Source organism: Aulonocara stuartgranti (genome assembly GCF_965226115.1).
Source record: "Aulonocara stuartgranti genome assembly, chromosome: 6".
Classification (NCBI taxonomy): domain Eukaryota; kingdom Metazoa; phylum Chordata; class Actinopteri; order Cichliformes; family Cichlidae; genus Aulonocara; species Aulonocara stuartgranti.
This window is the reverse complement of record NC_138944.1, coordinates 1,218,136-1,231,558: the sequence shown is the minus strand read 5'-3', so window position 1 is coordinate 1,231,558 and position 13,423 is coordinate 1,218,136. Positions and strand designations below refer to the sequence as shown.

The window sequence follows — 13,423 nt, the reverse complement described above, 5'->3', positions numbered from 1 at the left end:
ATTTCCTCCCTGGTGTAGTTTAGCTCATCTGTCTTGCACACATGTAGAAGCAGGAGAGGAGTATTCGAGTACACGATGACTCACTGGGTTGTTGTCAGTGGTGACACTACAGCTGATGGGTGAAATCACTGTAGACGTGTTTTATGCTGCAGATCGCTTAAAGCTCGTCAGCACAGGAGGTGCAGCATAAGCAGCTCATTAGCAGGAGGTGTTCGGGCTCAGTAATCAGGATCCAGTGTTCAGTTCTGTCTTTCAGGAGCGACCCACGATCACATGATCACAGCAGGGGGACAGATTAAAAGCCAGTGATGGCTGCTTTATGTGCACAGAGAAGAGAAGACACTTCAGGAACTTCAAAATAAAATAATAATGCAAATAAATACATAAATAAAATATAATTTCAGATTAAAACCAGTTTGTTTGAGATCAGATTTCAGATTGTAATGTAGACACACATTTAAAGGTTCTACAAAATGTTTCCAGGGTGGAACCAATGTTCAATCTGTTGTTTAGGATTGACGATATTTTCAGTTACATGCCACAGTCAGTAGAGGGCAGCATTTCCCTTTCTCAGTGGGTGGCAGTTTTCCCAGTGTGTGGGTGAAGAGGGGGTACGGCAAGGTGTGTTTTTATTAACCCCTTCAAGTTAATGCGATCAATGAGATGCGCAATTTGTGCTTTATGTGTTGGTGTGGAAACAAGATGTTTATTTGTGACAGAGCTGTCGAGTGTTGGTCAGTGCAGTGCAGAATGTGTCGACATTTTGTACGGTCTCGCAGCATAGTTGGCGGCACCTGCATCCAATAAATGCCAGTAGGAATCAAGAACGCCATTTTTCAACCTGGAGGTAATTACAGTTACCATCACAGAACACACACTGTGCTGTGCTCCAGTCCCAGAAGTCTGAGCTGCCGTTTCAGGGTTTGTTTCTGAGAACCAGTGAGCAGGTCTGTGCGGCAGTCTGAGGATCACCCAGTCAGCATGATCTGTACTCCATCCTCAGGTGGAGCACCAAGCATCCATCACGGTGACACACAAAATTTACACATGTGACGCTTCAGAACAGAGCCTCACAACCTGGGAAGTGGCTCCATCATTTATCTACAGTCTGTGGTAGCGGTGTGTTTTTCTTTGACTGACAGTTGTCTGGCTGTGATGTCACAGCCTGCGCGTCCTCCATCAGCCCCACCCAGTTACTTCACCCTCCACTCAGATTACGAGGAATTTCAATTCAAGCAAACTGGACAAAATCAGTCTCTCACACACACACACACACACACACACACACACACACAACAGGGGGTGACAAAGAAAAGTGGTGTGTGTGTGTGAGTGAGTCATCATGCTGCTCAGGTTTAATTGACCACCCTTGTTGCCATGCCAACTGGGGTGTGGCAGGAGCCTGCTGACCCACTTTGCCTGTAGCGTTGTCATGGCAACAGCGCAGCACTGTGAGGGCTACAGTCTCACTAATGCATACTGTCTCTCTCTCACACACACACACACACACACACACACACACACACACACACACACACACACACACAGCATGTTTTTCATCACATCGTTTTGAGGAAAACGTTGACGTTGACTGCAGATTTTGCATGTTTCTCTGCAACAACGTGAGCCGCCAACGAAGGAACAAACATGGCGGCTCTGCCAGCAGGAAGGTACCATTTTGCTGCGCTGACTCCATTTAACAAAACGTCCCCGTGCAGCTGAGTCGGCTCGTGGCTCTGAGTCTCACACACACATTCATGCATGTTTGAGCTGTGAGGCAGATGGAGCTGCGCGTGCACGCACGCACGCACGCACGCACGCACGCACGCACACACACACACACACACACACACACAGCTTGATAATATAAATGTGCTGTGAAGCTGTTTCTGCAGTATGTTGCTGTCTGAGTGTTTTCATTATCAGCACATATCTGTGTGTGTGAGGCTGAGTGTGTGTCCTGAATTTGAGCCATGTTATAATCCCGTCATATTTCCATATTTGGGCTTTAAACGCAGGAAAGACCCAGTGACCTGGTAAAAACCGGGACAGACTGTGTGCTGCATCTCTCTGTGTGTGTTTTCTTTGTTTAGGAGGAGCTTATTTTTTTAGATGATCGCAGGAATCCATTTGCTGTTCCACTGCAGATCAGTGCTGATCATCAGCCTCATAATCCTGCGGGACAAACACACACTGTACCTCTAACATGTTCACGATAGAAACAAAACAATCAGATCTGACTCTTTATTGAATTGATATTTGGACCGTAAACTGTGACCGTGTGACTGAATAAATCTTTTCCAGTACAACATATTTCCCTGTAAACCTATTGAAGAACTTGCACTGGATTTGCCAAACTTGTAGGGATGTACTGAGTGTAGGTTCTGCTTATGTTGCTGCTTTAGTGGTTTTGTGGCAGTTTAAAGTTAGATTTCTATCTATGAGCATGAGGCTGAGAGATACCAACTAGATACAGTCGGGCCCACCTCAAAGAACTGCTTGGGCTCTGGAACCAGTCTCTTGGAGAGGGGCTGGACTCTGTCCCAGTGTGGAGTTGCCCTCCGTGAGTGGCGGCGGGTGGGTATCTGGGTGCTGTATCTCCTCGACTGTCTGCCTGTATACTGGGGTGTTTCCTGGTGGACAAGAGCGTTCCTTCCCTTTGCCTTTGGGTCGGGGAACAGGTCCTGACTTTCATCTGGACGCTGAATGATAGTTCAGAGTACCGAGCCTTCATGGGATCACTGAGTGGGGTCCCTGTGGATGCTTCATCTGGTGACACTGTCGTCTTACCCGGAGACTTCATTGCTTACTTTGGCGACCACAGTGAGACCTGGAGGGGCACGGTTGGAAGGAACAACCTGCCTCATCTGAACCCGAGCTGTGTTCTGTTATTGGACTTCCACCATAATGAACACAATGTGTGTGTACGTTTTGTCAGGTGACCATGAGGACATGGAATAAGAGTTTTGGTCTGCCTCAAAGCATTTCTGTTAAACCATCAGACAACTCAGGAGGGGAAAGTGGTGCTCTACCCGCACAGTGTGCAGTGGTGGTGGGGTGCTGCTGTTTTCAGCTGAAGATAATCCCACTGGCATGGCATCCGTACAGGAATCAGAATCTGGGGATGGGGGAGATGGCTCACCTACCTCTTGGGGTGAGGTCACTGAGGCAGTTAAACATCTCCTTGGTGGCAGGGCCCCTGAGTGGATAAGGTTTGCCCTGAGTTCCTAAAGGCTATGGATACTGTAGGGCTGTCTTGTGTGATGCGCTTCTGCAACATTGTTTGGAGATGTGGGGTGGTAGTTCTGGATTGGATGGGGTGTCACACTCAGCCTCCCTGGGAAAGTCTACGCCAGGGTGCTGGAAAGGAAAGTTCATCCGTTAGCCGAACCTCGGATGCAGGAGGAACAATGAGGTTTCGGTCCTGGTCGTGGAACACTGGACCAACTCTACTGTCTTGAGGATATTTCAGGGTGTGTGGGAGTTTGCCCAACCAGTCTACTTGTGTTTTGACTTTGACAAGGCATTCGACCGTGTCCCTCTGAGTGTCCCTCTGAGTGTCCCTCTGAGTGTCCGGGGGGGGGGGCTGTATAGCTATTGTAAGAGCTTGCGCTGCAATGCCAGCAGTAAGCAGTAAGTGTTGAACTCCACCAGGGGTTCTGTGTGGTGGATGATGGCTTCCACTTGAGTGGTCTCAGAATCTCATCTCTGCTTATCACAGATGATGTGGTTCTGTTGGCTTCATCAGGTGACGGCCCCAGCTCAAACTGGAGAACGTTCCCAGCCGAGTGTGAAGTGGTGGGAATGGGAATCAGCACCTTGAAGCCTGAGGCCATGGTCCTCAGCTGTTAAAGGGTGGAGTTCCCACTCAAAGATGAGTTCCTGCCCCAAGTGGAGGAGTTTAAGTATCTCGGGATCTTGTTCACAGATCGACAGACGGATTATTGCTGTGTCTGCAATGATGTGGAGACTGTACCAGTCCATCGTGGTGAAGAGAGAGCTGAGAACAACAGCGTAGTTGATTGTTGATTTACCAGTCAGGCCTCACCTGATGTCACGAGCTCTTCGTAGTGACAAAAAGAACAAGATCGTGGATAAAAGGGGCAGAATCAAGTTTCTACGAAGGGTGGCTGGCCTCTTTCTAAGAGATAGGGTGAGAAGTTCAGCCATCTGGGAGGGGCTCAGAGTAGAGCCACCGCTCCTCCACATCGATAGGAGCCAGTTGAGGTGGTTCAGGCATCTGACAAGGATGCCTCCTGGGCACCTCCTGGGTGAGGTGTTGTGGGTATTCCCCACCAGGAGGAGGCCCCGGGGCAGACCCAGAACACGCTGGAGGGATTATGTCTGTCGGCTGGCCTGGCCTTCTCTGCTTAGGCTGCTGCCCCCGCGATCCGGCCCCGGATAAACAGAAAAAGATGGATGGATGGCCTTATTAACATTAAGTTGATATCACCATCTTGATACTATGTGAACTTACATTTGCAGAAAACCATGAACGTACATAAATTAAATGACCAGAACTCATTTTTAATTATTCTTCATTAATTTTTTTGTAGTTCTGTTTGTAATAAATGAGGTTATTTCCATGTTCAGTGTTTCCCTGGCCAATTTCAGCTCTGTTCAGTTCAATTTTGTTTATATAGCAGCACTCAGAGTTAACCCGAGGCTCATTTGAACGTAAGACCCTAAAAAGACTAAATTGGGGCCAAGTATGTGTTATGTAATATTCTTGAAGATAACTAAATATTAATCAAACTACGAATGCATTTTAACTGCGTTGTTACATTGTTTCACTGATTATTAGTTCAATGAAATTAGTTTCATTCATTTTATAAAAGCAAAAACCAAAAGCATTTGCTGCTTCCATGTTCTTAAATGTGTGATTTTATTATTTTCTTTCTGATATATTCTGGTTTAATCCCAAAAAGTGGATTCTGTTCATCTGGATGCAGCATTACATCCAGATGAACAGAATCCACTTTTTGGGACTTCCTTACCTGGATGATTGAGCGTGCATCAACACATTCATGTTTAATCTCTAATAAGCAGTATTTGCAGAAAAGAGACAAACATTATGGTGCCAATAATAATATTGGATTATTGTGGGGTCTACCGTACAATATTAAAGCTGCATTACCTGCGTTGCAAAGGTGACCCGAGGAGGTGCGTCATGCTTTCTATTGAGATGCATTAGCTTCAGGGTTATGGTAAATGGATTCTTATGTGGCGCTCTACACAACGTGCCACATTCACCCAATCACACAAGCACTTTCTTCCAAGTCTTTTAGTGCTTCCTAGCTAACATTCATACTCCGTGCAAAACTTGGGGTTAGTATCTTGCTCAAGGATACTTGGCATGCAGACTGGAGGAGCCAGGGATCGAACCACCAACCTCCAGATCAGTAGATGACCTGACTCCACCTCCTGAGCTACACCCACTTCATCCCACCCCAGGTCATCTATCATCAGCTCTCGTGTGTCAGAAATTTAAAGTTTTCTTCCCTTTTTAAAATGTTTCTGAACGAGTTGTGGCCATGCTCCCGAAATAACTTCACACATGACAATTAAAGACCTCAGGATGGTGGATCCTGAGGTGAGATGTATACACGGAGGTGCACATCTAATTGACATAAACCTAACCCTAACTGTAACCCTGACACTAAAACCACATTTGAGTCTCCAAATTTTTGGGAACCGAGATTTAGGTTCCCATAAGTGACTGTTGGTCTCCACAATTATAGCAGCATGCCAACTTTCTGTTCTCATAACGATGTCTAAACATGTACACACACACACACACACACGCACACACACACACACACACACACACACACACACACACACACACACACACACTCTTTCACATTGGGTCTTGGTGCTCATTAGGCTGTATTTTGTGCTGTTTTGCCTGATTGTCTAACAGACCAACAAACACCACTGCTGTGTGTGTGTGTGTGTGTTTATGTGTGTGTGTGTATGTGTGCTGTAGGAGAGGGTCACTGAGCTCTCACACAGACACACAAACACAGAGTGGCCTGAAGATGCACTCAGGAGTCAGGACTGGGTTCTAATGGAAATGACAAGCCCAGCCCAGCGACACCATTAAGACTGAGCGGCCGTGCAGCCCAGTGGAGGGTAACCCAGATAAATATAGGCGTATGCATGTGCACGCACCGCCGTCGTCTACATGCGAAGCTTTTCTCTTTTAAACGTTTAAGGTGTTTTTTTGTCTTTGATTCACAACAACAAAATTTTCATATACATGGATATCTTCTTTGTGACACACACGCACACACACACACGCACACACACACACGCACACACACACACGCACACACCGCCTCCTGAAAAGATTTTCCAATCTGCCAATCAAATTCTCTGTTGATCCACAAACCCCTCCCTCCCTGCCTCCCCATCACCGTGACAACCGTTCACAGCTGTGTGATAGAGGCAGGCGCTCTAACTTTATCACCGATGACAGTGGCTCACAAGCAGCTGTGCTCACAGAGTTTGGGGAGAACCGTTTTACCAGCCGTCTCATCATTAACGACGCAGTAACGGGAGATTATCTGGCCTTCGTTAGCCGGACATAGGCAGCTACGCCTACCTGTGGGATAATCGGGGGATCGGAGCAGAAGCGCTGACTCGTTAGATTCATCCACGTGTCTGTGAAATCGCATCACAGTGGAGCAAGTCAAAAAGCCAGCATGAAGGCACCTTCCTGGTTTATTTGTCTGCGTGCGCGTAGGGGCAGCACTAAGCTTTAGTTAGTGTTGTGAGGGCGGCGACCAGATGATCAGTGATCTACTCTGTGACAAACTGGAGGAAAGGGACAGCAGGGGCCAGCAGCTCGTACCTTAAGAATCTAAAGTTTTATCCATCAGCCTTTGGTGCTGCAGATATCCTCACACAGGCCACGATGGAGGTTAACGTGGTTCCTTCGACTGAAACTCTGTGAGATTTTGCCAAGTTTAACACCTCGTTTAGCATCTTGCCAGCAACCCCTAAAACCTTGAAACAGATGCACGGTCGGTGGGCTTTCACATTTTGTTCTTCTACATAAAACACTTCCATAAATGCACCACTTTGCCTTTTGTTTCCCTGCAGATGTTAAATATCGTCTGTGTTTGCAGGAATGCCACAGAACCACACGCTGATGGAGGCCAATAAATCAGGCCAGCAATAACAGGGAGAAGATGAGGGGGGAGACCCAGTGAGACCAATCAGTTTCAGTGATGGATGACTCTCAGACAGCCAGACAGAAATTATGAAATATTACGAAGGCGAATTCGGTGCAATCATCATATTTGCCTTCAGTTAAAGAGGAGCGCTGAGAGTTCAGTGAACGTGTAACGCTTCACGGGGAAAGCTGCTCTGAACACGTTCGTGCTGGTCTCTTACATTCAGACTATCCTCAGCTCACGGCTGCTGTTTGGAGGGTTTGTGACCGATCACAGATCAGTGTGGTGGAAATGTCGCTGAGTGAGATGGGAGACATTCATCCAAGAAAAGCACACATTGGACTGGATAGACTGGGAAATGAATCAGGAAGAAGGCTGTGGACTGGAATAATCTGCAGCTGCTCTGCAGACACGACCCTCGATCAGCTGCGCACACATCTAGGATCCGAACACCGACCGGCTGAACATGCTGGGGTTTGATATCTCTGCAGCTCTGTGCAGACTTTCATGCTCACACAGAAACAACATTCAGAGCGCCACTCTTGCCACGAGACAAGCCTCTGAAACGCCATTTTTAGACCTGCACCGGAAGCTGAGCACCCCACACTAATGAGATATCTGCACCAGCTCTTCCACCCCCCCGGTTCCACCCACAAACAGAAAATCAGAAAAACACAAAGCTTTTGGACTAACTGCACGATAATGCCACAGATAAACAAGACGCCGATGCTGTGGAGGCATCGTTTCTGCTCGTGTCGATGTGTAGATGCAGAATGTGAACCACTCCCTCCTCCCGAGGAGCTGCACACACGCAGACTGTGGTGGTGATGTCATGCACAAACCGAGGCTGGAGCCGCTCCACGAAACGGTGAAAAGTGGAAGCGCTGCCAGCGCTCGCTGACTTTACAGTGATACAGGAGGATTTTCTGAATTGCAGCTGGAAACGTGATGCTCGACACGACAACACAGAAAACACAAAAACATTTACACGTCGCCAAACACCACCAAACCACAGGAGGGCATTGGTGTGGACGGCGAAGCGCCGAAGACGAAACTGCAGTGTAAATGTGAAACGTTGTGTCCATATCCCACTTACACGAAACTGCTGCCACCAGCATTTAGACAAACAGATCTCTTTAGAAGTAACGAGCTTCATCCCGCTGGGAGGATGAGGAGCTCGGAAAATTTCAAATCTCAAGGAAGGCTCACAGCATTCAGGGGACAGTTCAAGCTAAGATAACAGTGAGGGATCTCTGCCTGTGGTGCCAAAAAAATAGGGACAGTTTTGTGACGGCTCCACGTATCACTGCGCAGGAAGACGACGCAGAGAAAAAGTAGTTCCTGCATGAAGCGGCTCAGACCAGCGAGAAGGCTGCTGAGGTTTTTAAGGTTTTTCTTTTCACACCACACGGCCAGCAGCACTTAGTCCCATCATATTTTCAAGATGGCAGACACACCTCATAAACTGAGCGACTCACACAATGTCTGCTACGTGGAGCTGCTCACAGAAAGGTTGGAGTTTTACTTTTATGTATTTAACGACGCTTTGAGCGCCTTTCAATTCACCAAATGTACAGCAGGGCCTCCAAGACTGGACCCAGCACTAAAGCACGTCTCTCCAACGCAGTCATAACAATCTGCTCATTTTCATGTTCCTCATGTAAAAGTAGAAATTTGGGGTTGTGATGCTACAAAAAACTTTCCTGGCATTCGGCCCAGAAGCTGCTCGTATCCGGATCCGAGAGGTGACCGGACACACCGAGCCGCGGGTGTTACGGCGAGGGCCGGGGTTAACCTCCTTCCTCTGAGGTCGTCCAGCCAGCTGCACACAGTGTGTGAGGCTGAAACGCTCACAGGCAGCAGAGCAGAGCTGCTTTTCATTTCATGTGTCAATGGACAGTAATGAAATTACCTCCACAGACAGAGAGAGATAAAGCAGAAACATCCCGTATGCCATCCTCCTCGGCTGCTTTATGGCTCCAGCATCTCACCCTCCCCTCTCTGGGCCTATAAGTCAGTTTGTATTGACTCACTGCACTCTCCATGAAGTACCTTTCTATTAGTGGCCGTGATAATGAAATGGATATGAGGCAAATACACAAAGTCCGCTCTCAGCTTTCTCACTGAGATCTACAAAACCTCAAAACGATTTTTACGATGTCCTCTGGACCGCAGCAGCGTGAGAACAAGCCTCGGTCCGCCCTGCTTCCCCAGACAGAAATTATTTGTAATTATGCTCCTTAATGCTAATAAAATGCTCATGCTAATTTGTAGAGACACGTTGCCTTTTAAAATGAAGCCGGTGTTTCCTGAGAAAGACCCTCGGTGCTCCTTTCATATCAGCGGAGACCGACTGAAGCTCAAACCCGAGAACGTGAAGGAGGAACGGATCAAACAGGAAGAGATGAAACGGCAGCAGCTCACAGACCGCAGCGGGGTTTTGTTTTGGTGTGTTTGTCATGTGAGGATATGATGTCTGGCACCAAGTAACCACAAATGATCGCTCCTCCTTCTCTTCCCGTCTCAGTTAATAACTCTGATTTTCTGTTTTCTTAGAGAGATACTTAAAATGTTGACATGAAAGCATCACGTGTACAACCTGCACTCACACCTACTGAGGACACAGGGATCTGCACCTAACCTCAGCTGGGACTGGATGTGTGTCAAAGAACGAGCTCAGCTGATCGATGACGGAGACTGTTCAAGTGTCATTGTGAAGACACAGTGACATCCCCCTGTTTACAACATTGTCAGAGTTGTATTACACAAATAAACGGATGATGCAAAAATATGACACTAAGTCGAGGTGCCATAAATGTGAAAGTATGATTAATACGTATTTCTGCCATTGATCTGCCATGCTCACTGAGCGTGACTGCATTTGAGTTTTTGTGAGAACCTCTGGACGGTGTCGGCAGCGTTCCATCAAACGTCGGCTTACAGGACAGAAAAACTAAGCAAACACAGGCGCACCAAAGCCTGCAGTTCCTCTAACATCCACTAGAGGCTGCAGCATTAAGAAATAAACATATTTACTGCCTGCATGACTGCATGCACAATTAGAGGCACGGCTTAGTTGACTGACAGGTGGGTGGTGACACAGGCGGCTGTAGCTGCTAGCCGTCTGCCTGAACTGGACCTCCGGACGCGTTTGTGCCGTGCAGCTACCATTAACTGCTCACAGGTCCTTCCAGGTGCATCATTATCAGCTCGAAAAAGTCTTCTACCCAGACGACTTCATGTCACACAATCGTCGGCCACTTCTCCAAACTATTGTACTATTACTATTGTAACATGAGCAGTCACCGTTTTAACCGAGCCAAATAAAGGACTGAGGCATGCAGTAGAGCTCTAAATGACCTGAGCTATCCAGCTGCTCCCAGAGGTGCACGTGAGCAAACAAACAGCCTGAGACGTGTTTAATGAACCAGAGATTTTCAATTAAACCAGCAAGTCTCTAAAATCGGTCCTCAGCAGGAAGGGAAAATGATCAAAACCTTTCAGAGTGTTGCTGCTACGCTTTCAGACTTTCAGGTTAGAATACATGAAACTTTAATTAACTCTGTGGAGAATCTGGGGTCGGTTACCACAGCAGGAAGTGCTTATATAAGATGATGAAGGGATTTCGTAGACAAATGCCCATTAATATAACCCCAGAAAGAGAAAGGAGTTGGAACAGCTGTTTAAAGATTGGTTTTTACTACACTGAGTTATTATTGTCAAGCTTAATAGTTTCCTTTGAGCCTGAAAGCAGCACGTTCGTGCTAACAGCTGATGGACAAGCACAGACGATTTACAAGAACAACCTGAGGAGTCTGTGGTCATGATGAGCTTTCCTTCAATAAGTAAGACTTCTACACAATAAGACTGTTTCTGCAGCCAGAGGAGTCGCCCCCTGCTGGTCGTCGGAAAGATTACAAGTTTATTACAAAGGCCACCTTTTCATGTCTGAATGAGAGTCGAGTGTTTGGATACAGTCTATGATGAGAACAGGAATGAAATCAAACAAAATGCTGAATCCAAACGCACCTTCGGATCTGTGAGACTTTTGTTCTGATATGAAATATTAAATCCGTCTCTGGATGACGGAGAACCGGAATTTTAACTAAACACCATCCCTGCAAACACCAACGTTGGCAAAGTCACAAATTTCAGAACCTTCACTGTAAAGACTTTTTATTCCACTCGTGTGACATGACTCCATTTCACATTAACATATATGACAGTTTTTGGTCCTGTTAAAAGTGAACTACGGTAGAATTATTGGAGATTATATTTAATGCACCCTTCAGCCACATATCTGCAATCAAATCCATTTGAACCTTTATTGAAACACCACTGATGTAAAAGTAAATCGATTCCTTTGAAAACAACTCTACGTCGTACTTATACAGCCGCTCTGTGTCTCTCACCTGTGCTGCCTCGTTTCATCTCACACCTGTGTTTTGTGTGGTGCAGGGGAAGAGATGAGGCCTGTAATGGCTGAACTAAAGACAGGGACGAAGAGGGAGTGTGACACGGATGTAGGATGGGAACTAGTTAGAGAATGGACAGAAGGAGAGGGGGTGAGGCTTAAAAAAAAGAGAAGTGACAGGAATGAAAAATCATGTTTGCTTGAACACCACCCGCATCTCTGATTGGCTAAAACAGGTTGCTTCCAGAAAAAACACACAAATGCGCCTATCACACAACAGAAGACGATGTCAGGATGGTGTTTCCATAGATACAGCGAGAATAAACATTCATTTGGCCTTGTATATAAATATTTCTATTTTCTTTTAATCAAAACCGCCTCCTTTATTGGTTGTATTTGTGAATCAAGCAGCAGTAGATGTCTCATTTGGCTCTGAAGGTGTGATGAAGAAAATGGACACGCCCATTTTTACTGCCAACATCAACAACAACAAGAATCATTTGGGGGGGAAAATGCAAAATAACACTCTCTGCAAACCACCCCGAGGCGGTCAGAGGGATGGACGCATGTGGAAAGATTCAGATCAGAAATAGAATTTGAAAAATGGACGGCGGAAGAAAAACGGGAATGAAGGAGCGAGAGGGAGTCAACCGAGAGAGTGAGATGGTGGCGAGTGGGAGATCAGCCAAAATATCCTCTTCTAGAGAGAGAGACAGAAACAGGTAGACGGGAAAACAAGATACAGACAGAAAGATGGAAAAAATCCAGCCTGGAATACACCAAGGCTGAACGGGTGAAGGAAAGAGGGGTAAGGGCCAGAGATGGAGAGATATGAAGAAAATGGAGGGAAAGGGAGCGACACAGACGGAAAAGGGGGGGGGGGGGGTGCAGAGAGCGAGGGAGAGTGGAGAGGAAAAGGCGTTCAGACAAGCGTGAAGCATCAACAATGAGGGCTAACAAAGAAAATCCCAATGGAGGCATCAATCACTGCCCCACTTATCCCTCCTCCCTCTGATTTTTAGTCTTTATTCCAAGGTTTTGCCCCACGCACCCTCCTTCTATCACCCTCTTCTTCCCCTTTTCCTCCCCCAGCCACTCCCACCTCCATCCATTCATCCATCCATCCATCCATGCATCCATCCATCTGTCCGTCCATCTGTCCGTCCAGCCTCCAAAACAACACCAAGCCTCCGGTGTCTGTCGTTTCCATGCACCCTCAGCCCAAACAATCTGCGTATTTAAGCTCCCGTTCATGGACGCACACGGCTCGTGTACGATCCCGTGTTTTTATCCGGAGCAGACAGCCTCCTGAGGAGGCTCCATTACAATCCACAGCCTCTTTCCATTTCTGCCGAGATGACTGATGGGGAAAACGGGGAATGTGAACCGTGCTGAGAAAAGTTGCAAATTAAATATACAGCCTAAAGTCTAAGCTTCTTTTCCCCTTTTTTCCCTCCAGGACGTGTATGCCGTCCTCCTTCTCTCTGCCCACAACACACAAAGGAATCCCATGATACAGGGAGGGAAGGATGAACAGAACAATGGCATAAAGGAACGAGTGACGGAAGATAAAAAGGAATCGATGGCTCGTCCTTTCCTACCTTTCTGGCTTTGCGATTCATCCATGTTTTCTTCCATTGTGGCAGGTTACAGTCCCTTTGTCTCGGTTATGTGTGAAGCTGTTTAAAGCCCCTTGCTAGCTCTCAGCAGAGTGTGCGTGTGTGTGTGTGGGAGGCAGTGTGTGTGTGAGTGTTTTTCCCTCCCTGCAGATGATGGAGGCTCAGGGAAGTCCCTGTTCCAACGCTCTCTCTCCTCACTATCTGGACCT

At 47.0% G+C, this 13,423-nt stretch overlaps 1 protein-coding gene across 1 annotated transcript in view; it reads right to left on the bottom strand.

Annotated features, from left to right (window-relative positions):
* LOC309707998 (neuronal membrane glycoprotein M6-a-like) overlaps positions 1-13,423 on the bottom strand; it is a 28,835-nt gene extending 15,412 nt beyond the window's left edge. The window contains exon 1 of the mRNA XM_082535686.1: positions 13,197-13,423. Within this exon, the coding sequence (XP_082391812.1) occupies positions 13,197-13,233 (37 nt within the window). The 5' untranslated portion in view covers positions 13,234-13,423. The remainder of the gene's footprint in view (positions 1-13,196) is intronic.